The following is a 24,196-nucleotide window of genomic DNA, read 5'->3' on the forward strand; positions in this document are numbered from 1 at the left end:
GCATTGAATCTATAAATAACCTTGGGCAGTATGGCCATTTTCACGATATTGAATCTTCCTATCCATGAGCATGGTATGTTCTTCCATTTGTTTCTGTCTTCTTTTATTTCACTGAGCAGTGGTTTGTAGTTCTCCTTGGAGAGGTCCTTTACATCCCTTGTAAGTTGGACTCCTCGGTATTTTATTCTCTTTGAAGCAATTGTGAATGGAAGTTCATTCCTGATTGGGCTCTCTGTTTGTCTGTTACTGGTGTATAAGAATGCTTGCTATTTTTGCACATTAATTTTGTATCCTGAGACACTGCTGAAGTTTCTTATCAGCTTAAGGAGATTTTGGGCTGAGACAATGGGGTTTTCTAAATATACAATCATGTCATCCGCAAACAGGGACAATTTGACTTCTTCTTTTCCTAACTGAATACCCTTGATTTCTTTCTCTTGCCTAATTGCCCTAGCCAGAACTTCCAACACTATGTTGAATAGGAGTGGTGAGAGAGGTCATCCCTGTCTGGTGCCAGTTTTCAAAGGGAATTTTTCCAGTTTTTGCCCATTCAGTATGATATTGGCTGTGGGTTTGTCATAAATAGCTGTTATTATTTTGAGGTACGTTCCATCAATACCAAATTTATTGAGCGTTTTTAGCATGAAGGGCTGTTGAATTTTGTCAAAAGTCTTTTCTGCATCTATTGAGATAATTATGTGGTTCTTGTCTTTGGTTCTGTTTATATGCTGGATTATGTTTATTGATTTGCAAATGTTGAGCCAGCCTTGCATCCCAGGGATGAAGCCCACTTGATCATGGTGGATAAGCTTTTTGATGTGTTGCTGAATACGGTTTGCCAGTATTTTATTGAGGATTTTTGCATCGATGTTCATCAGGGATATTGGTCTAAAATTCTCTTTTTTTGTTGTGTCTCTGCCAGGCTTTGGTATCAGGATGATGTTGGCCTCATAAAATGAGTTAGGGAGGATTCCCTCTTTTTCTATTGATTGGAATAGTTTCAGAAGGAATGGTACCAACTCCTCCTTGTACCTCTGGTAGAATTCAGCTGTGAATCCATCTGGTCCTGGACTTTTTTTGGTTGGTAGGCTATTAATTATTGCCTCAAATTCAGAGCCTGCTATTGGTCTATTCAGGGATTCAACTTCTTCCTGGTTTAGTCTTGGAAGAGTGTAAGTGTCCAGGAAATTATCCATTTCTTCTAGATTTTCCAGTTTATTTGCGTAGAGGTGTTTATAGTATTCTCTGATGGTAGTTTGTATTTCTGTGGGGTCGGTGGTGATATCCCCTTTATCATTTTTAATTGCATCGATTTGATTCTTCTCTCTTTTCTTCTTTATTAGTCTTGCTAGTGGTCTGTCAATTTTGTTGATCTTTTCAAAAAACCAACTCCTGGATTCATTGATTTTTTGGAGAGTTTTCTGTGTCTCTGTCTCCTTCAGTTCTGCTCTGATCTTAGTTATTTCTTGCCTTCTGCTAGCTTTTGAATGTGTTTGCTCTTGCTTCTCTAGTTCTTTTAATTGCGATGTTAGAGTGTCAATTTTAGATCTTTCCGCTTTCTCTTGTGGGCATTTAGTGCTATAAATTTCCCTCTACACACTGCTTTAAATGTGTCCCAGAGATTCTGGTATGTTGTATCTTTGTTCTCATTGGTTTCAAAGAACATCTTTATTTCTGCCTTCATTTCGGTATGTACCCAGTAGTCATTCAGGAGCAGGTTGTTCAGTTTCCATGTAGTTGAGCGGTTTTGATTGAGTTTCTTAGTCCTGAGTTCTAGTTTGATTGCACTGTGGTCTGAGAGACAGTTTGTTATAATTTCTGTTCTTGTACATTTTCTGAGGAGTGCTTTATTTCCAATTACATGGTCAATTTTGGAGTAAGTACGATGTGGTGCTGAGAAGAACGTATATTATGTTGATTTGGGGTGGAGAGTTCTATAGATGTCTATTAGGTCTGCTTGCTGCAGAGATGAGTTCAATTCCTGGATATCCTTGTTAACTTTCTGTCTCGTTGATCTGTCTAATGTTGACAGTGGAGTGTTGAAGTCTCCCATTATTACTGTATGGGAGTCTAAGTCTCTTTGTAAGTCTCTAAGGACTTGCTTGATGAATCTGGGTGCTCCTGTATTGGGTGCATATATATTTAGGATAGTTAGCTCTTCCTGTTGAATTGATCCCTTTACCATTATGTAATGGCCTTCTTTGTCTCTTTTGATCTTTGATGGTTTAAAGTCTGTTTTATCAGAGACTAGTATTGCATCCCCCGCTTTTTTTTGTTCTCCATTTGCTTGGTAAATCTTCCTCCATCCCTTTATTTTGAGCCTATGTATGTCTCTGCGTGTGAGATGGGTCTCCTAAATACAGCACCCTGATGGGTCTTGACTCTTTATCCAGTTTGCCAGTCTGTGTCTTTTAATTGGAGCATTTAGTCCATTTACATTTAAGGTTAATATTGTTATGTGTGAACTTGATCCTGCCATTATGATATTAACTGGTTATTTTGCTCGTTAGTTGATGCAGTTTCTTCCTAGCCTGGATGGTCTTTACATTTTGGCATGTTTTTGCAATGGCTGGTACCGGTTGTTCCTTTCCATGTTTAGTGCTTCCTTTAGGGTCTCTTGTAAGGCAGGCCTCGGGGTGACAAAATCTCTAAGCATTTGCTTATCTGTAAAGGATTTTATTTCTCCTTCACTTATGAAACTTGGTTTGGCTGGATATGAAATTCTGGGTTTAAAATTCTTTTCTTTAAGAATGTTGAATATTGGCCCCCACTCTCTTCTGGCTTGGAGAGTTTCTGCCGAGAGATCTGCTGTTAGTCTGATGGGCTTCCCTTTGTGGGTAACCCGACCTTTCTCTCTGGCTGCCCTTAAGATTTTTTCCTTCATTTCAACTTTGGTGAATCTGGCAATTATGTGTCTTGGAGTTGCTCTTCTCGAGGAGTATCTTTGTGGCGTTCTCTGTATTTCCTGGATTTGAATGTTGGCCTGCCCTACTAGGTTGGGGAAGTTCTCCTGGATGATATCCTGAAGAGTGTTTTCCAACTTGGTTCCATTTTCCCCCTCACTTTCAGGCACCCCAATCAGACGTAGATTTGGTCTTTTTACATAATGGCATACTTCTTGCAGGCTTTGTTCATTTCTTTTTCTTCTTTTTTCTTTTGGTTTCTCTTCTCACTTCATTTCATTCATTTGATCCTCAATCACAGATACTCTTTCTTCCAGTTGATCGAGTCGGTTACTGAAGCTTATGTATTTGTCACGTATTTCTCGTATCATGGTTTTCATCTCTGTCATTTCGTTTATGACCTTCTCTGCATTAATTACTCTAGCCATCAATTCTTCCACTTTTTTTTCAAGATTTTTAGTTTCTTTGCACTGGGTACGTAATTCCTCCTTTAGCTCTGAGAAATTTGATGGACTGAAGCCTTCTTCTCTCATCTCGTCAAAGTCATTCTCCGTCCAGCTTTGATCCGTTGCTGGCGATGAGCTGCGCTACTTTGCCGGGAGAGATGTGCTCTTATTTTTTGAATTTCTAGCTTTTCTGCCCTGCTTTTTCCCCATCTTTGTGGTTTTATCTGCCTGTGGTATTTGATGATGGTGATGTACTGATGGGGTTTTGGTGTAGGTGTCCTTCCTGTTTGATAGTTTTCCTTCTAACAGTAGGACCCTCAGCTGTAGGTCTGTTGGAGATTGCTTGAGGTCCACTCCAGACCCTGTTTGCCTGGGTATCAGCAGCAGAGGCTGCAGAAGATAGAATATTTCTGAACAGCGAGTGTACCTGTCTGATTCTTGCTTTGGAAGCTTCCTCTCAGGGGTGTACTCTACCCTGTGAGGTGTGGGGTGTCAGACTGCCCCTAGTGGGGTATGTCTCCCAGTTAGGCTACTCAGGCGTCAGGGACCCACTTGAGCAGGGAGTCTGTCCCTTCTCAGATCTCAGCCTCCGTGTTGGGAGATCCACTGCTCTCTTCAAAGCTGTCAGACAGAGTCGATTGTGTCTGCAGAGGTTTCGGCTGCGTTTGTTATTGCCCTGTCCCCAGAGGTGGAGTCTACAGAGACAGGCAGGTTTCCTTGAGCTGCTGTGAGCTCCACCCAGTTCGAGCTTCCCAGCAGCTTTGTTTACCTACTTAAGCCTCAGCAAGGCGGGCGCCCCTCCCCCAGCCTCGCTGCTGCCTTGCCGGTAGATCACAGACTGCTGTGTTAGCAATGAGGGAGGCTCCGTGGGTGTGGGACCCTCCCGGCCAGGTGTGGGATATGATCTCCTGGTGTGCCTGTTGGCTTAAAGCGCAGTATTGGGATGGGAGTTACCCGATTTTCCAGGTGTTGTGTGTCTCAGTTCCCCTGGCTAGGAAAAGGGATTCCCTTCCCCCTTGCGCTTCCCAGGTGAGGCAATGCCTCACCTTGCTTCAGCTCTCGCTGGTCGGGCTGCAGCAGCTGACCAGCACCGATCGTCCGGCACTCCCCAGTGTGATGAACCCAGTACCTCAGTTGAAAATGCAGAAATCACCGGTCTTCTGTGTCGCTCACGCTGGGAGTTGGAGACTAGAGCTGTTCCTATTCGGCCATCTTGCTCCGCCTAAAATTCTTTTCTTTAAGAATGTTGAATATTGACCCCCACTCTCTTCTGGCTTGTAGAGTTCCTGCCGAGAGATCTGCTGTTAGTCTGATGGGCTTCTCTTTGTGGGTAACCCGACCTTTCTCTCTGGCTGCCCTTAAGATTTTTTCCTTCATTTCAACTTTGGTGAATCTGGCAATTATTTGTCTTGGAGTTGCTCTACTCGAGGAATATCTTTGTGGCATTCTCTGTATTTCCTGAATTTGAATGTTGACTTGCCCTACTAGGTTGGGGAAGTTCTCCTGGATGATATCCTGAAGAGTGTTTTCCACCTTAGTTCCATTTTCCGCCTCAATTTCAGGCACCCCAATCAGACGTAGATTTGGTCTTTTTACATAATCCCATACTTCTTGCAGGCTTTGTTCATTTCTTTTTCTTCTTTTTTCTTTAGATTTCTCTTCTGGCTTCATTTCATTCATTTGATCCTGAATTGCTGATACTCTTTCTTCCAGTTGATCGAGTTGGTTACTGAAGCTTGTGCATTTGTCACGTATTTCTCGTGTTATGGTTTTCATCTCTGTCTATTCGTTTATGGCCTTCTCTGCATTAATTATTCTGGTTTTCAATTCTTCCACTCTTTTTTCAAGATTTTTAGTTTATTTGCCCTGGGTATGTAATTCCTCCTTTAGCTCTGAGAAGTTTGATGGATTGAAGTCTTCTTCTCTCATCTCATCAAAGTCATTCTCCGTCTAGCTTTGATCCATTGCTGGCGATGAGCTGCGTTCCTTTGGAGGGGGACATGCGCTCTTATTTTTTGAATTTCCAGTTTTTCTGCCCTGCTTTTTCCCCATCTTTGTGGTTTTATCTGCCTGTGGTCTTTGATGATGGTGACGTACTGATGGGGTTTTGGTGTGGGTGTCCTTCCTGTTTGTTGGTTTTCCTTCTAACTGTCAGGACCCTCAGCTGTAGGTCTGTTGGAGATTGCTTGAGGTCCACTCCAGACCCTGTTTGCCTGCGTATCAGCAGCAGAGACTGCAGAAGATAGAATACTGCTGAACAGCGAGTGTACCTGTCTGGTTCTTGCGTTGGATGCTTCCTCTCAGGGGTGTACTCCACCCTGTGAGGTGTGGGGTGTCGGTCTGCCCCTAATGGAGGATGTCTCCCAGTTAGTCTAGCCAGAGGTCAGGGACCCACTTGAGCAGGTGGTCTGTCCGTTCTCAGATCTCAACCTCCGTGTTGGGAGATCCACCGCTCTCTTTAAAGCTGTCAGACAGAGTTGCTTGCATCTGCAGAGGTTTCTGCTGCTTTTGTTGTTGTTTAGCTGTGCCCTGTCCCCAGAGGTGGAGTCTACAGAGACTGGCAGGCCTCCTTGAGCTGCTGTGAGCTCCACCCAGTTGGATCTTCCCAGGGCTTTGTTACCTACTTAAGCCTCAGCAATGGCGGTGCCCCTCCCCTAGCCTAGCTGCTGCCTTGCAGTTAGATCGCAGACTGCTGTGCTAGCAATGAGGAAGGCTCCCTGGGTGTGGGACCCTCCTGGCCAGGTGTGGGATATAATCTCCTGGTGTGCCCGATTGCTTAAAGTGCAGTATTGGGGTGGGAGTTACCCGATTTTCCAGGTGTTGTGTGTCTCTGTTCCCCTGGCTGGGAAAAGGGATTCCCTTCCCCTTTGTGCTTCTCAGATGAGGCGATGCCTCGCCCTGCTTCAGCTCTTGCTGGTCGGGCTGCAACAGCTGACCAGCACCAATTGTCCGGCACTCCCGTGTAAGATGAGCTCAGTACCTCAGTTGATAATGCAGAAATCACCTGTCTTCTGTGTCGCTCACGCTGGGAGCTGGAGACGAGCTGTTCCTATTGGCCATCTTGCTCCGCCCCCTTGATGCAGTTTCTTCATAGCATTTCTTGTCTTTACAATTTGGCATGTTTTTGCAGTGGCTGGTACCAATTGCTCTTTTCCATGTTAAGTGCTTCCTTCAGGGTCTCTTGTAAGGCAGGCTTGGTGGTGACAAAATCTCTCAGCATTTGCTTGTCTGTAGAGGATTTCATTTTTCCTTCACTTATGAAGTTTAGTTTGGCTGGATATCTGATTCTGGGTTGAAAATTATTTTCTTTAAGAATGTTGAATATTGGCCCCCACTCTCTTCAGGCTTGTAGGGTTTCTGCTGAGAGATCTGCTCTTTGTCTGATGGGCTTTCCTTTGTCGGTAACCTGACCTTTCTTTCTGGTTACGCTTAGCATTTTTTTTTCTTCATTTCAACCTTGGTGAATCTGACAATTATTTGTCTTGGGGTTGGTCTTCTCAAGGATTATCTTTGCGGTGTTCTCTGTATTTCCTGAATTTGAATGTTGGCCTGCTTTGTTATGTTGGGAGATTTCTCTTGGATAATATCCTGAAGAGTGTTTCCTAACTTGGTTCCATTTTCTCCATCACTTTAAGGTATGCCAATCAAACATAGATCTGGTCTTTTTACATAGTCCCATATTTCTTGGAGGCTTTGTTTCTTTCTTTTTACACTTTTTTCCCTAAACTTGTCTTCTTGCTTTATGTCATTAATTTGATGTTCAATCACTGATATCCTATTTTCCAATTGATCAAATTGGCTATTGAAGCTTGTGCATGCGTCACAAAGTTATCATGCCATAGTTTTCAGCTCCACCAGGTCATTTAAGGTCTTCTCTACACTGTTTATTCTACTTAGCCATTCGTCTAACATTTTCTCAATGCTTTTAGCTTCTTTGCAATGGGTTAGAATATGCTCCTTTAGCTTGGAGAAGTTTGCTATTACAGACCTTCTGAAGCCTACTTCTGTCAAGTCATCAAAGTCATTCTCCTTCCAGCTTTGCTCCATTGCTGGTGAAGAGTTGCAACCCTTTGGAGGAGAAGCAGCACTCTGGTTTTTAGAACATTCAGTTTTTCTGCTCTGGTTTCTCCCCATCTTTGTGGTTTTATCTACCTTTGGTATTTGATGTTGGTGACCTACAGACGGGGTTTTGATGTGGATGTCCTTTTTGTAGATGTTGATGCTATTCCTTTCTGTTTGTTAGTTTTCCTTCTAATAGTCAGGTCCCTCAGCTGCAAGTCTGTTGGAGTTTGCTGGAGGTCCACTCCAGACCCTGTTTTCCTGGTGTCAACAGCAGAGGCTGCAGAACAGCAAATACTGCGGAACAGCAAATATTGCTGCCTGATTCTTCCTCTGGAAGCTTCCTCCCAGAGGGGCACCCACCCGTATGAGGTGTCTGTCGGCCCTATTGGGAGGTGCTTCCCTGATAGGCTACACAGGGATCAGGGACCCACTTGAGGAGACAGTCTGTCCATTCTCAGAGCTCAACCGCCATACTGGGGGAACCACTGCTCACTTCAGAGCTGTCAGGCAGGGATGTTTAACCTTGCAGAAGTAGTCTGCTGCCTTTTGTTCAGCTATGCCCTGCCCAAAGAGGTAGAGTCTATAGAGACAGTAGGCCTTGCTGAGTTGCAATGGACTCTGTCCAGTTTGAGCTTCTTGACCACTTTGTTTACTTACTCAAGCCTCAGCAGTGGCAGATGCCCTCCCACCACCAGGCTGCCACCTCTCAGGTCACTCTCAGATTGCTGCACTAGCAGTGAGCAAGGCTCTGTGTGTGTGGGACCTGCCAAGTCAGGCACAGGAGAGAATTTCCTGGTCTGCCATTTGCTAAGACTGTGGGAGAAATGCAGTAGTTGAGCAGGAGTATTCCATTTTATCAGGTACAGTCTGTGATGGCTTCCTTTGTCCAGGAAAGGGAAATACCCTGACCCCTTGCACTTCAGCTCACCTTCCTTGGGCTGCACACCGCCCTGCTTAAGCTCACCTTCCTTGGGCTGCAACCGTCCAACTAGTCCCAATGAGATAAGCCAGGTACCTCAGTTGGAAATGCAGAAATCACCTGCTTTCTGCATCAATCATAGTGTGAGCTGATGACCAGAGCTGTTCTTATTTAGCCATCTTCAAATGGAAGCCCTCTAAGTGATATATTTTGAAGTCAGGTAGTGTGATGCCTCCAGTTTTGTCTTTTAGATCAAAGTTGCTTTGGCCTTGGTCTTTTGTAGTTCTGTACAAATGTAATGTGTTTTCCTATTTCTGCTTAGAATGTCATGGTATTCTGATAAAGGTTGTTAAGAATCTGCAGTTTCCTTTCGGCAGTATGTACATTTTAATAATACAAATTCTTCCAATTCAAGAATGTGACATATCTTTCCAAGTATTTGTGTCTTCTTAAATTTCTTTCATCCTTGTTTTATAGTTTTCATTGTAGATATGTTATGCCTCCTTCATTAAACATATTCTTGGGGGTTTTATTTTCTGTAGCTCTATTGAATGAAATTGGTTTTCTAAATTTTTGCAAATAGTTAGCTCTTTGCATACAGAACAATACCAATTTATGGATTATAATTTTGTATTATAAAAGTTTACTGAATTTGTTTATCAATCATAAGTGTTGTTTTCATGAAGCCTTTAGGTTTCTCTCTACATAAGGTCATGTCATCTGCAAGAAGGAGCCATTTTATTGCTTCCCTTCCAATTTTTATGTCCTTTATTTCTTTTCTTGGTTAATTACTCTGGCTAGACATTCAAGTATTAGGTTGGATAAGAGTGGTAAATGTGTGCATCTTTGTCATGTTCCAGATCTTAGGTAAAAGAAAACCATTCTACTTTTCCCCACTCAATATGATGGTAGCTGTGTGTTTACCATGTCTGGGCTTCATTGTTCTATGTATGCATTTGTTAGAAACTTAATGTTTTGAGAATTTTTATCCTGAATAAATATTGATATTTTATTAAATGACTTTTCTCTATCTATCATCTATCTATCATCTTTCTATCTACCTATATTTTTTTTCCTTCATTCTGTTGATGTGGTGCATTACATTTATTGACTTGCATATGTTGAATCATCCTGGCATCCCTGGGATAAATTCCAGTTGATCATATTGTGTAATCTTTTTAATACGCTGTTGGATTTGGTGGGCTAGTAGTTTGTTGATGACTTTTGCATCTTTATTCATCAGGTATATTGGCATATATATATATATATATGTTAATATAGGCCTATACATGTATGGCATACATATATAATATATATTAAATATCTATTTAATTATGTATTAAATATATATTTTATATTTATACACACACACACACACACACACATCTCCTTGTCTAGTGTGGGATCAGGGTAATACTAGCCTCACAATATGATACTGAAGTATTTTTGCCTTTTTGATGGTTTGGAAGAGTGAGAAAAATTGATATTATTTATTCTTTAAATTTGGCTGAATTTCATAGGGAAGACCTTAGCGCACTGACTTTTTAAATGAGACTTTACTATTGCTTTAAACTTCTTCCTCATTATTTATCTCTCCTTGTTTTTATTTCTTCATAATCCAGTCCTATTTTACTGTATGTGTCCAGTAATTTGTTTATTTTCCTAGATTTTTCCAGTTTTTGGCATATATTTGTCCATAGTAGCCTCTTATAGTCCTTTTTATTTCTAGTGTCAATTTTTTTTTTCCTTTTTTTTAAAGAATCTTTAAGATTTTAGAGATGAAGTGTCACTTTGTCTCCCATGCTGGAATGTGGTGACCATATTATAGCTCAATGAAGCCCAAACTCCTGGGTTTAAGCAATCCTTCTACCTCAAATTCCTGAGTAGCTGAGACAGGCATACACCACCAAGCCTGGCTAATTTATTTCAAATTTTGCAGATATGGGTTCTTACTAAGCTATTTTCAAACTTTGGACCTCGAATGATTCTTCAGCCTCTGTCTCCAAAAATGCCGGGATTATAGATGTGAGCCCATCTGCCTGATTGCCTTTTTCTCTTTGTAATCTCCCATTTTATTTGAGTATTTTCTGGTTTGTTATGTTTTGTTTTGTCCTGTTTTCAGTTACCTTGCTAAAGTCTTGTCAATTTTATCTCTTCAAACAACTAACTCAATATTTTGCTGATTTTCTATATTGTATTTTATTTCTATTTCATTTATTTCTCCTGTAACCTTTGTTAAATATCTTGTTTTCCTAAAAATTTTGAGTTTCCTTGTTCTTGTTTTTCTAATTCCTTGAGATGTTATCATAAATTTTTTTGAAATCTTATTACTTTTTTGATGAGTGTGTTCATTGTCATAGACGTTCCTCTTAGAACTGATTTTGCTGTATCTATTCATCTTGCTATATTATGTTGCCAGTTTTGTCTCAAGAAAATGTTTAAATTTACTTTTAAATTTGTTCATGTACTCATTGATCATTCATGAACATACTGTTTAATTTCCACGTAGTTGTACAGTTTATAATATTCCTTCTTTTATTGATTTTATCTTTTTTCACTGTGATTATAAAAATTATATGAGATGATTTAACTTTTTAATATGTGCTTTCTCTTTTGTAATCTGACAGAAAATGTTCTGTGTGCTGTTGAGAAGAATATGTATTCTGCAGTTTTTAAGTGGCATTTTCTGTAAATGTATGTTAGTTTTATTTTGTCTAGAGTGCAGTTTAACTCCTATATTTTGTCTAGAGTGCAGTTTAACTCCTATGTTGTTCTGTTGATTTTCTGTCTTGATTATCTGTTTGTTGCTGTAATTAGGGTTTTTAGTTAGTCTACTATTTTTGTATTACAGCTTATCTCACTCTTTAGGTCTATTAATATTTGTTATATATTTTCCCTGGCATGAGAGACACACATGTTTACGATTGTTATATTCTGCTGCAATATTAACCCTTTATCATTATGTAACGGCTTTGTCTTTTTAAAAATCATTCTTGACTTAAAGTCTATTAAATCTGATATAATAATAGCTACTCCTGCTTTTTTTTAATGTTTATTTTTCTTTTCCACTGGAATTAAATACCTTTTTCTACTTCTTTACTTTTAGTTTATGCATATTTTTATAGGTATAGTAATTTTCTTATAGGAAAAATATAGTTGGGTATTTTTATTTTATCCATTTAGCCATTTTTATATATGTTAATTGAAGAATTTAATCCATTTACATTTAAGAATATTATTAACAATTAAAGATTTAATACTGCCATTTTTAAAATTTTTCTCTGGCTGTTTTCAGATTATTTTGTCCTTTACTCCCTTCTCTTACTGTGTTTCTTTGAGGTCAAGTAACTTTCTCTAGTAGTATGTTTTAATTCCATTTAGGTAATTTTACTGTATCTATTATAGGTTTTTGCTTTGAGGTTACCAGGAGGCTACGGAAACACTTTATAGTTATAAGAGGTTATTTTACATAAATTACAACTTTAATTCAAAAGAAAAAAATTAAACTGCATTTTCACAATATTTACCCAATTGCTGGACTTTTTCATGTCTCAATTTACATCTTTCTATGTTGTCTATCTCTTAATTATTGTAGTTATTACCTTTATTAGTTTTCGTTTATACTTTTATACTAAATATCAGTTAGAGCATTAGAGTATTCTGACTTTGTCTATGTATTTACATTTACAAGTTACTTTTTATATTTTATTTGTTATCTGTTAGTGTCCTTTTCCTTTAGAGTGAAAAATATCCTTTGCATTTCTTTTAAGAGAGGTTTGGTGTTGGTGAATTCTCTTAGCTTTTACTTGCATTGAAAAATCTTTATCTCTTCCTCATACATGAAGGCATGTTTTGATGAGTATAGTATTCTTGGATTAAAGGCTTTTCAAATTTTTGTTTACTTCAGCATTTTGACTATATTATCCCACTCTCTTCTTGCCTACATGGTTTTTATTTTATTTTTGCTGAGAAATTCACTGAAAACAGTTTTGGAACACTATTGAATGTGTTATGTTTTGTTGTTGTTGTTGTTGTTTTGTTTTGTTTTGTTTTTGTCTCTCCTTCTGTTTTCAGTATTGTTTTTGTTCTTTGATTTTTGGTAATTTGATTATAATCTGCCTCTGGAAATTACTTTCTGGGTTGAATTTGTTTGGTGATGTCTAAGCTAACTGTTCCCAGATAAGTATTGTCTTTCTCCAAATTTGGAAAATGTTGAGTCCTTGTTATCTTGAGTTGGTTTTCTAGTCCTTTCTTTTCTATCTCATACCCGTTGGAAACTTATATTATGTGGAAGTCGTTCCCTTCACAGTGTCATATAAGTTCTGTGGCTGCCACTATGTCTTTTTTTTTTTTATTCCTCTGATTAGGTAATTACATGTTTTCTTTCTTTGACCTTACTGATTCTTTCCTGTTTGATCAAGTCTGCTGTTGGAGTTTTCTAATTAGTTTTTCAATTTAACAATTTTATCCTGCATTTCAAGGATTTCATTTTTTTATTATTATGATTTCTTTCTCAAATGCCTAATATTGTGTCTGCATTATTTTCCAAGTTTATTTAGCTTAGTTTTTTGTTTACAGTTTATGTGATTACTGAACTTGTCAAAGAGATTTATTGTGAATTTGTTGTCAGATATTTAAGCATCTTCAAATCTTTTGGTGCATTATTGAAACTTGATTGGGTTCTTTTGGAGATGTTCATATTTCCCAGCTTTTTCTGTTGCTGTTGTTTAACAATGCTTGCTCTTTACATTAATATCTGCATGTTTAAAAAGATAGCCATCTGATTCAGCTTTTTAAGGTGTTATGCAGTGGTGTTAAAACTTTACTATTTAATATCAGAGCTGAATCAGTGCCCTAAGGATTCTTTCTCCTCTGAGGAGAGGTTATAGTTGATAGCAGAACCTAAATAGTGCACTAGAGCTAAATCTCTTCCATGCTGTTGTTTTCCTGTCTGGGGAAGACTTATCATTACCATGAAAACATAATGCTGTGCCAGAACTTAAACCCAAACCTGTAGTAATGTCTGGGTTGGGGAAGGCTTAAGAAATAACTGGAACTTAGTTACTGGCCTGATAGTTGTTTCTGGGTCAGAAAAAGGCTCCGTATGATCACCTGGAATATTTGTAAAATCTAACCAAAGACTCTAGCCTTCCCTTGGATTGTGCCTCCTGTACTATTGTAGTGCTGCCTAGCTCCTCTCAGTGTGAATTCACTGCTGATAGGACCGCAAAGCTTCTGCCTTGATCTGTTTGCCATTTTCTATGATCAGTGTTTCTGCTTTTTGCTTCCAATTCAACCCAGGTGGTTCAGGCTTTCTGACACTCTTAATACCTCCTATGGGATGGAACAAAGAAGGCTTCTCACAATGATTCACACACTGATATGGGGATTGAATGTCCACCTGCAATTATTTTCTTCCACCTGTGTAATTGCAGGTACAGAGAAGTTTTCTGTGAGTGGTGCTATTTTGGTTTGGAGAATGGGTTGATGCAGCACAAATGAACTTTCTTCTTTCTGCTCATGGATTTTTAAATTTCAATGAACCCATAAGATTTTTCATTTTTCTCCTGAGCTCTGATGCTTTCAGAGTGGAATTTTTGTATTTCAGTATTTGCTAGTTGTATTTTTAAGAGGCACTGATGCTGGAGGTCTTCTATTCCACCATCTTGCTGATGTCATTCCTCAAATAATAATTTTATATTTTAGCAAATTATTTAGTTTTTAGGATTTTGTGTCTACATGACATGGACATGAAAAGAAATGTACTCTTATCACTGAAACTTTTTGTATATATTTTGGTTGTGTGCCTTTTCTAGTAATGAATGATTATATTTTAAGCCATATGTTTTATACATACACTTTCCTATAAAGAGACTAGGTGGTTCTGTGCATCAGCATATAGGGACAGAATATAACTACACATTAATAATTTCTCAAGTCTTTATTTTAGAAGTGTAAGCAACCTTTATTTTAATCTTTGTTATGTTACACCTCTGTAATGCAGAGAAATTTTTATCTTCAGGAAATGGAAAACTTTGTCCAGAGTTCAGGGGAAGATGGTATTGTGGTGTTTTCTCTGGGGTCACTATTTCAAAATGTTACAGAAGAAAAGGCTAACATCATTGCTTCAGCCCTTGCCCAGATCCCACAGAAGGTCAGTAAAACCTGCAATCTTGATAAGCAGCTACTCACATAATGAGACAGCACGGCTTTATTTGGGTCTTGAATCTCATTTTTCACTCAGTATAACAGGCATCAAAATTTGTACCAAAATTTGTAAAGCATTATAGTAGTGTACATGGGCATAATTGATCATTTGCCTACTGATTCTTGCTGTTACTGGAAACAACTCTCTTGACTGTCATTTGTTTATAATAAAATAGAAATAATAAATTAAGCCCCACTTTATATTTTAGGTTTTGAAATCTAAAAACATGTGCCAACTATTACAAAAAAAATTCTGACATGTATTATTTCAAAGGACCAGAAAAAGGAAAACTGATATAAAAAAATGTGAAGAAGAATCAATCTCAAGAATATCCCTTCTTATATTTGAGTGTATAAAACTGTATTCAGGGTACTTTTACTTAGAAATCAAAGCTCAGATTAATGTAGTCTTTCTAAATAATTAGAGGTTTCAAAAGTTAAATGTCAATTACAATTATATTTTAGTAACTTAATTATTTAAGTAATGTAATTATGATATTCAACTAATTTTAACTTTATTACTGTAATTCTAGAATTTCACACTTTAGATAGTGGTATATATAAACTATCCAAAAGATATTTCATTTTATGTTTAGCTAAAATACATCAAACTCAATAAAGGCAAGTATACTAATTAGGAATTTGAAATATTATAATTTTAATTATGAAATTATCTGTTAAGTAGTTTGAAATATCTATGCCATCCTTTGTTTTCAAGTGTACAAAATTTTTATAGGTGTACCACAAATACAAATTATGTAAAAAAAAGGTCCAATCCCAAAGAAAACTTATCATGGAACAATGGAATTTTCTAGCTCATTCCTCTTCAATAAAACTATTAAATATAAGAAGAAAGAGACCAGGAAGAAAATAGAGAAGAAAAGACACCCGATTATCCAAAATGCACACATAATTGAAAGCAAATTATATCTGTGGGGAACTGTAAATCTGATGGTAGAAGTAAAATGGTCCCATGAGTTAAAATGACACAGAGATCAGGTACTTACACAATTTTTAATTCTTATATGAAAAAGGATTAGCCAGTACTGAATTATTTTTTAAATATTCACTGATATTCTCATTCTCAAATATTTTTAATTGGTAATAAAATAATAGAATACTTAATAGGCAACGGGTACACATTATTTTTAAAGATCTTTGTAAAACGTCCAACCATATCTTTCAGTGTTTACACGATACCTCTGCATATCCCTGTCGGAACCATCACCTGAAGTACAATGAGTTTATAATTTATAACTATATCTACATCCTTAGAATGCTAATATCCTGTGGTTTAATCTGTGAAATACATGTGTTTCTTTCACAGGTGTTATGGAGATACAAAGGAAAAAAACCATCCACATTAGGAACCAATACTCGTCTGTATGATTGGATACCCCAGAATGATCTTCTTGGTAGGACTATGAGAAAGTAAAAATATGAACTAGATGAGGAAAAAATGAATAAATGTTAAATAGCAAGCAAATTCAGCAAAGATTTAAAATTATAAAACTTTATTTTACTTACACTTTTGAAGCAGATATAATTAAAGGATTGACTAAAATGGTATAGATTAACACTTTCTATTGTTAAAATGAGAGTGACATGAAATGCAAAAGGAATTAATGCCTCTTTTTCTGAAGATAGAAATGATCTTTAGTAGCAATGCTCCGGCCGGGCGCGGTGGCTCAAGCCTGTATTCCCAGCACTTTGGGAGGCCGAGACGGGCGGATCACTAGGTCAGGAGATCGAGACCATCCTGGCGAACACGGTGAAACCCCGTCTCTACTAAAAAATACAAAAAAACTAGCGGGGCGAGGCGGCGGGCGCCTGTAGTCCCAGCTACTCGGGAGGCTGAGGCAGGAGAATGGCGTAAACCCGGGGGGCGGAGCTTGCAGTGAGCTGAGATCCGGCCACTGCACTCCAGCCCGGGCGACAGAGCGAGACTCCGTCTCAAAAAAAAAAAAAAAAAAAAAAAAAAGCAATGCTCCATGTGCACTCCTTTTAAAGAAAATGCTGTACGCTTCAGTGAGTTATCTCATAGTTTCAATTTTTAGTCCTGAAATTACTTTAAAATTTTAGAATAAAATAACTCACAATTTCTCATCCAATTTGCATACTAGGTCATCCCCAAACCAAAGCTTTTATCACTCATGGTGGAATGAATGGGGTCTATGAAGCTATTTACCATGGTGTCCCTATGGTGGGAGTTCCCATTTTTGGTGATCAGCCTGATAACATTGCTCACATGAAGGCCAAAGGAGCAGCTGTAGAAATAAACTTCAAAACTATGACAAGTGAAGATTTACTGAGGGCTGTGAGAACAGTCATTACCGATTCCTCGTAAGTACTACTGCTTGTACAGACTGATCTAACGTTGATTATGTTATACATTATGCCAGAAAATGTTAAATATCACCCTGGTAGACATTTTTAGGGATTTTTCCCTGCAATATTGAGTCATTCATCAGCTTTGTATTGGGATAGTCCTGGAAAGTATAGTTCATAGAGTGTCAATGTTTCTTCATGGAAATATTAGGTTTAAGTTAACAATTGGCTTACTAAGCTTCTATTCACATCTTTATTTTACCCCATTTTGTTAAGAATATACTCTTTTTCAGTCTCTCCACTGTATCTCTTTAATGCTATGCAACCAACAATGTTCTTGTCACAACCAGAATCAATCTTTTACTCACCAAGTTTTTGGCTTGCATAACGTATACTACGGTTTATCTACCTGTCTTTTACGAAAACAAAATGACAACTTTCTAAGTTCTATGGTGTTTTTGCCTTCCAGTTATAAAGAGAATGCTATGAGATTATCAAGAATTCACCATGATCAAAGTGTAAAGCCCCTGGATCGAGCAGTCTTCTGGATCGAGTTTGTCATGCGCCACAAAGGAGCCAAGCACCTGCGATCAGCTGCCCACGACCTCAACTGGTTCCAGCACCACTCTATAGATGTGATTGCATTCCTTCTGGCCTGTGTGGCAACAGCTATATTCTTGTTCACAAGATGTTTTTTATTTTCCTGTCAAAATTTTAATAAAACTAGAAAGATAGAAAAGAGGGAATAGATCTTTCCAAATTTAGGAAAGACCTGACGGTGTAATCCTGTTAATTCCAGCCACAAAGAATATAGTGAAAACACGTTACCTTTCTATTTTCATATTATCTATTCTGATATTTTATCTTAGCTATGAAGCCTAGAATTCCACGATCATGAAGTTATGAGCATATCTTATTCTTTCCTTGTATTTTCCTAGGTGTCTTTACTCTCTTCTCTCACTTTGTGACACAAGGACATGAATACATCTAAATTTTCCTATTTCTGATATTACTGTTTTCATGATGTCATTACTTCTATAACCCTAAGTGATAGGGTGACATGCAATATGCTGATTCCTGGTGTGTGCCCGAACACATGGATGTAAAGAAGTAAAACATGTAAAATTAAAAAAAAAATCAGTAAACCACACAAACCAGGTAAGTGTTCTATGAGATTAGCTTGCTATGAGAAACATAATGATGTTTCTTTTTCAATTTAAATAAGCCCTTCTCCATACCCAGTATCAGTGATCTCAGAAAATGAATTGCTAATAATGATGATACAGCATTACACTTGGAAAAGTTTGCTATATTTCCATAGACCACATCTTGTCATGCCCTATATTTCTGCCATCACTCAACCAATATTTTTTGTGTTTTCTTGATGATAAAAAAGATCATTCTCATTATTGCCCTCAAACAATAAAATAAACTATTTTTTTCTCACATGGAGAAAATGTCAGTAAGATATTCAAGGTGAGCAGATTATGATGGGATAAGTAACCATTAGAAATATATGTTGTTGTTACTATTATTATTATTATTATTTTTGAGACGGAGTCTCACTCTGTCGCCTAGGCTGGAGTGCAGTGGCACCATCCCGGCTCACTGCAACCTCTGCCTCCCGTGTTCAAGCAATTCTCCTGCCACAGCCTCCTGAGTAGCTGGGATTACAGGAGCCCGCCACCACCTCCAGCTATTTTTTGTATTTTTAGTAGAGACGGGGTTTCACTAAGTTGGTCAGGCTGGTCTTGAACCCCTGACCTCGTGATCCACCCGCCTTGGCCTCCCAAAGTGCTGCGATTACAGGCATAAGCCACCGCACTCAGCCAGAAATATATGGTTTGAATTACTGAGTTTATAAAATTTGTTTGATGGTACACTTAATAAAGAAGATTTGAATGTCTATTATTTAAAAATGATGAATACTCATGATTCTAATCTCTATAATCAAAAGTATAATTTCCTGTAGAAAAAGAAAGAGATGCTTGCTCTGAAAGTAAGACCAGTAAACTGCTTTCAGGTCTCAATCTTTAAGAATTGCAAATTCATCAAATAATTGCTTACATGATAAAAGTTTAAGGTATTAGAAAACCTGCTTAACAAACAATATTATGTATTAAATATTTTGATACGTAAAGCTCTACACAAAATTAAATATAGTTTAATAATCTTTACACTAATAAGCAAATACGTTAATCTTTTCATTTTTTTGCTGTCATGTAATCTTAGTGATATGCCTATTTATAATTTTAATTTAAGGACTTGATTTATTAAATAAACAAATTGGCTCAACTGGCTTTTTTAAAATTTTGAAATTATTATAGATGTTGATAAGGTATATCTATAAATTAACTTCAATTTTTAAATGATGATATAAAAATAAATATAAGTATTTTTCTTGTCTGTGTATATAATTAAATGTAAATAAAATTATTTACTATGTTTTTAAAGTTTCTTAAGGTTTTACACCAATATGTTTTTTGACTTTTACAATATTATCATAATCTAAGAAAAGCTGATTATATCTGTCTTAAGCCTCTTCTTTTCTCTGCAATTAAGCACAGCAATTGATTAACATGCTGTGACAGGTAGGAAGCCATTTCTGGAGTTAAGCCTGCTAACACTCTGAGGCGTTTTAGGTTAGACATTCATAGTACGTGGGACACTCTGCCTCTCAAGAACTGTTGCTCATAAGACTCTCCTTCATCAATCTGGCATTGCCTTTTGAGATCAGTTCCAATTAGAATCCAACTGGCCTTACTGTTGTAATATGTTCTATCTTAACCAGCACTTTATTACCAGGAGTCTGCCCAGGTTTGTTCTCTCATTCCTGTGAGAAGCTCCCAGCATAGATATTCTAAATTTTGGACTATTAATCTATTAACAAACCTTTGGAACATGTTCACTTTAAGTTGAGCATAGTGTGATGAGATACAAATTAAATTATAATCCTATATGTGTGTGTTATAAATTTTAAAGTGTATAAATTAAATAACATATTCTAAGTATCCGACAAGGGTCAAATAAATGATATAAAGTCACTAAATCAAGGCTATTTGATCTCATCTTGTTTCAGAAATCTTCTGGTAACATCATCTTTTGTTTTTAAAATTATATCAATTACTGCAAACAAAGGAAATCTCAAAGGAATTTTTAATAATTACCTAGACTCTCACTTCTAGACCTAACAAGTAAGAGCAAATTCCCATATTTTCATCACACCGTCTTTAAAATTTGCACATGGTGTGGTGGCAAAGTTGATGTTTTAAAGGTGGCAGAGTAGGAATGCCCTGTCCGTGTTCCCCCATGCAGAAAGAGACTTAACAACATCATACAGACCAAATTTTCATGGTGATAATCCCAGAAACTGGTGAAAAGGTTGCAGCACCCCAGAAAAGAGCAAAGCCAAGAAGAATTTTATTTTAATATCTAAGAAATATTGTACCATATCCTCTCTATAGATCCTTCTCTAGCCAGTACAGCTTTACACAATAGGAAAAAATTCCTTAGTCATCACTTTTCCCACAGGAGTGAAAGAAGAGTGAAATGTCTTCTAATGCTCTGGGTCTTCAGGGGACATCCCAAGGGTCTGATTTCTGTTACTGAACTTAAATCACTTATAGAAATCCCAGCCTTTGAAAGCCTGGGAATAAAGGCAGTGTGGCAGTTTTGGGCCTTACCAGAAGAGCTGCATTATCACTACAGAATGACAACAGCTGATGCAAAATATTACAAAATCCTGAAAACAAACAAATAAACAAAAAACCCTATTTAATTTGGTAATTACATTCAAACATTCAAACGTTGGAAATCATAACGTTTTAAGAAAAGCCCGGAGAGGATACAGCTCTTGGAATGGTTTGCAAAGCTCTCAACATCTCTAGCTGGGGTGATTGATGAAGGTCTTTCCCTACAATAAGCCAGGACATAAAGACTGGGAGATGTGGATGTTTCTTTAAAAATTTAAACAAAGAAATGCAAAGCATGCAGACAATGGAAAGTATGACCTATTTTAAGGAACAAAATAAACCTTTTTTCAACCCTGAATAAACAAAGGTCTATTAATTACCTGTCAAAAAATTCAAAATATATTAAATACCTAAGAAAATGTGGCATATACACACCATGGAATACTATGAAGCCATAAAAAAAGATGAGTTTGTGTCCTTTGTAGGGACATGGATGCAGCTGGAAACCATCATTCTCAGCAAACTATTGCAAGAGCAGAAAACCAAACACCGCATGTTCTCACTCATAGGTGGGAACTGAACAATGAGATCACTTGGACTCGGGAAGGGGAACATCATACACCGGGGCCTATCATGGGGGAGGGGGAGGGATTGCATTGGGAGTTATACCTGATGTAAATGACGAGTTGATGGGTGCTGACAAGTTGATGGGTACAGCATGCCAACATGGCACAAGTATACATATGTAACAAACCTGCACGTTATGCAAATGTACCCTAGAACTTAAAGTATAATAATAAAAAATAAAAATAAAAAAATAAACCTAAGCAGTCTAAAAAAAAATTCAAAAATAATTAAAGATGCTTGATTCACTAAAAGAACACAGAAAAGTTTTTAAAAATAAGGAAAATAATACATATATGAAATAAGAGTATCAACAAGACATAAAAAGTATAGAAATGAACCAAATAGAAATTTTGGCACTAAATAATACAGTAACTAAATTGAAAAATTTGCTAGAGAAATTCTTGATCAGCATTTGAAACTATTAAGGGAGAGGAGCAAAAAGAATGTGATAATAAAGTGAAGAAAGTTTGAGACTTATGGGGCATTGTTAACCTAACCAGTTATGCATTGTGAGAGCCGTCATGGGACAAGAGGAAAAGATTGAGACAAAAAGTCTATTTAAAGAATTAATGGCAGGCAGAAAATTTCTCAAATTTGAGGAAGAATATGGACATAGAATCTTTTTAAAACACAACTACTCTACACTGAAATCAAATCAAAAATTTTACACCAATAAATATTATAATCAATCTTTCAAAAGTCACAGACAAAGAAAGAATATTGGAAGCAGAAAAAGAAAAAAATGAATAATGACATAAAAGGGAATTCATATATCAACAAAATACCAGAAGATAAATTTTTAAACCAAAGTAAGCGACATAATATATTCAAAGTGTTGAAAGAAAAATAAGAATAAAACCCTACCACACAAGACATTCATTTGGCAAACATGTCATCCCAAAATTACGGAAAATGGAATATTTCCTCAGGTTAAAAAAAAGGTTGAAGAAGGTAATTATTACCACACCTGTCCTACATAAAAAGAAAAAAGAAGTCATTCAAGTCGAAATGAGGGACGCTAGGTAGCAAAATGAATGAATGTAAAAGTATGACTCTATCTGGTAGAGATAAGTAAGTAATTAAATAAAAAGTCCCATAAGTTTTTAATGTTGATACACGTTACTTTTAATTCTGTTACACAATTTAAGAGAGAAAAGCATAAAAGTAACATTGCATTTATATTATTTGGGACACAATATAAAATATATAACTAGTGATAGTACTAACATAAAGTAGGAAGGGAAGATGTAAAGGAATAGAGTTTTTGTATATAATTAAAGGTTTTTTGGTTTAAAATGGACTATTATTTTAAAATATTCCTATTTTATTTAATATTTATAATTTATTTTGTATAATTTATAATTATTTATAAATAATTATATAAAATAATTTAATTTTATATTTATATTTTCATTTATATTTTATTTATTTATTTTTTTAAAATACTTTTTATTATACAATGTTTATTATTAAATTTTTTTATGCAATCCTCATGGTAAGCACAAAATGTACCTATAGAACAAGAGTGTTTAATCTTTTGCCTTCCCTGGACCACATTGGGAAAATAATTGCCTTGGGCCACACGTAAAATACACTAGCACTAGCCATAGCTGGTGAGCCGGGAAAAAATCACAAGAGAAATCACAACGTTTTAAGAAAGTTTACAAGTTTGTGTTGGGCCGCATCCAAAGCCATCCTGGGCTGCATGCAGCCCTCAGGCTGCAGGTTGGACAAGCTTATTGTAGAGGATACACACAAAGAAGTGAAAAAAAGCAAACTGAACTTACGAATGTAGCAAAAATAATACTATGAGGATAGTCTATAGTAACAAATATCTATGTTAATAAAGAAGAAATATCTATAGCATTCTAACTTTACATATCAAAGAACTGCCCAAAATTATCAGAAAGAAAAGAATCATAAAGATTACAGCAGAAATAAATACAATAGAAAATAGAGAAAAATCAACAAAACTGAGTTGTTGCTTTATTTTTTAAAAAATATAAACAAAACTGAGAAATTGTTTTCTCGACTATAAAAAAAGTGAATAGTTGTATAATTAAAACCAGGCTGAGCATGGTGGCTTATGCCTATAATCCCAGCAGTTTGGAATGCTGAGGCAGGCAGATTGCTTGAGCCCAGAAGTGGGAGACCAGTCTGGGCAACATGGTGAAATCCTGTCTCTACTAAAACTACAAAAATTAGCCAGGTATGGTGGCATGCACCTGTAGTCCCAGCTACTCAGGTGGCTGACGTGGGTGAATCGCTTGAACTCAGAAGGTGAGGGTTTCCGTGAGCTGAGATGGTGTTGCTGCTGTACTCCAGCCTGGGGACAGAGCAGAGACCCAGTCAAAAAAAAAAAAAAAAAAAAAAAAAAAAATCAGATATGAAAGAGAAGACATTACAATTGATGCCATAGAAATAAGTAGGTTGCAAGAGAGAAAATATTGGCAAATCGCTTATCTGCTAAGTGTTTTATATTCAAAATATAAATATATGACAATATATATATCTCCAAGATGTCTTATGGAGTTTAGACTTCCCATGTAATCTGAGCCTCTTTACTTTCCCTAATTTTGAAATAGGACTATTCAGTGTGTTGTTCAGGGGACTATTCAGAGAAAGAAATCCCAAGGCTCACCCACCTTGAGTCTAGGCACCCACTCAGCCAGGTAGTTTAGAGAAATAGAAAAACCAACCTGGCTTGATAGACTAGACCTTGCCAATGTCTGAAAGGAAGGTGTAACAGAAAGGAAGGGGACTGGATTCTGTCCTTAAGGTGGACCATGTTTAGTATAAAATGTCTCCCCAAAAGACTGCACTTCTAACCCATGTATTTACACTATCACCCATTTGAAGAAGAAGAGGATATTAGAAAGAGTCAAGGTCAGGTGTGCTGGCTCACACCTGTAATCCCAAGATTTTGAGAGGCTGAAGTTGGAGCATTCCTTGAAGCCAGGAGTTTGAGACCAGCCTGGGCAACATACAGAGACCCTGTCTCTATAAAAAGTA

The 24,196-nt window shown here is 37.0% G+C and overlaps 1 protein-coding gene across 1 annotated transcript in view; it reads left to right on the top strand.

Moving 5' to 3' along the window:
- LOC102124844 (UDP-glucuronosyltransferase 2A3) overlaps positions 1–18,002 on the top strand; it is a 40,187-nt gene extending 22,185 nt beyond the window's left edge. Inside the window, exons 3-6 of the mRNA XM_005555165.5 lie at positions 14,353–14,484; positions 15,865–15,952; positions 16,661–16,880; positions 17,335–18,002. Of these exons, the coding sequence (XP_005555222.1) occupies positions 14,353–14,484; positions 15,865–15,952; positions 16,661–16,880; positions 17,335–17,614 (720 nt within the window). The 3' untranslated portion in view covers positions 17,615–18,002. The remainder of the gene's footprint in view (positions 1–14,352; positions 14,485–15,864; positions 15,953–16,660; positions 16,881–17,334) is intronic.
- The last annotated feature ends 6,194 nt before the right edge of the window (positions 18,003–24,196 follow it).

The sequence above is a fragment of the Macaca fascicularis genome, chromosome 5 (assembly GCF_037993035.2).
Source record: "Macaca fascicularis isolate 582-1 chromosome 5, T2T-MFA8v1.1".
Classification (NCBI taxonomy): domain Eukaryota; kingdom Metazoa; phylum Chordata; class Mammalia; order Primates; family Cercopithecidae; genus Macaca; species Macaca fascicularis.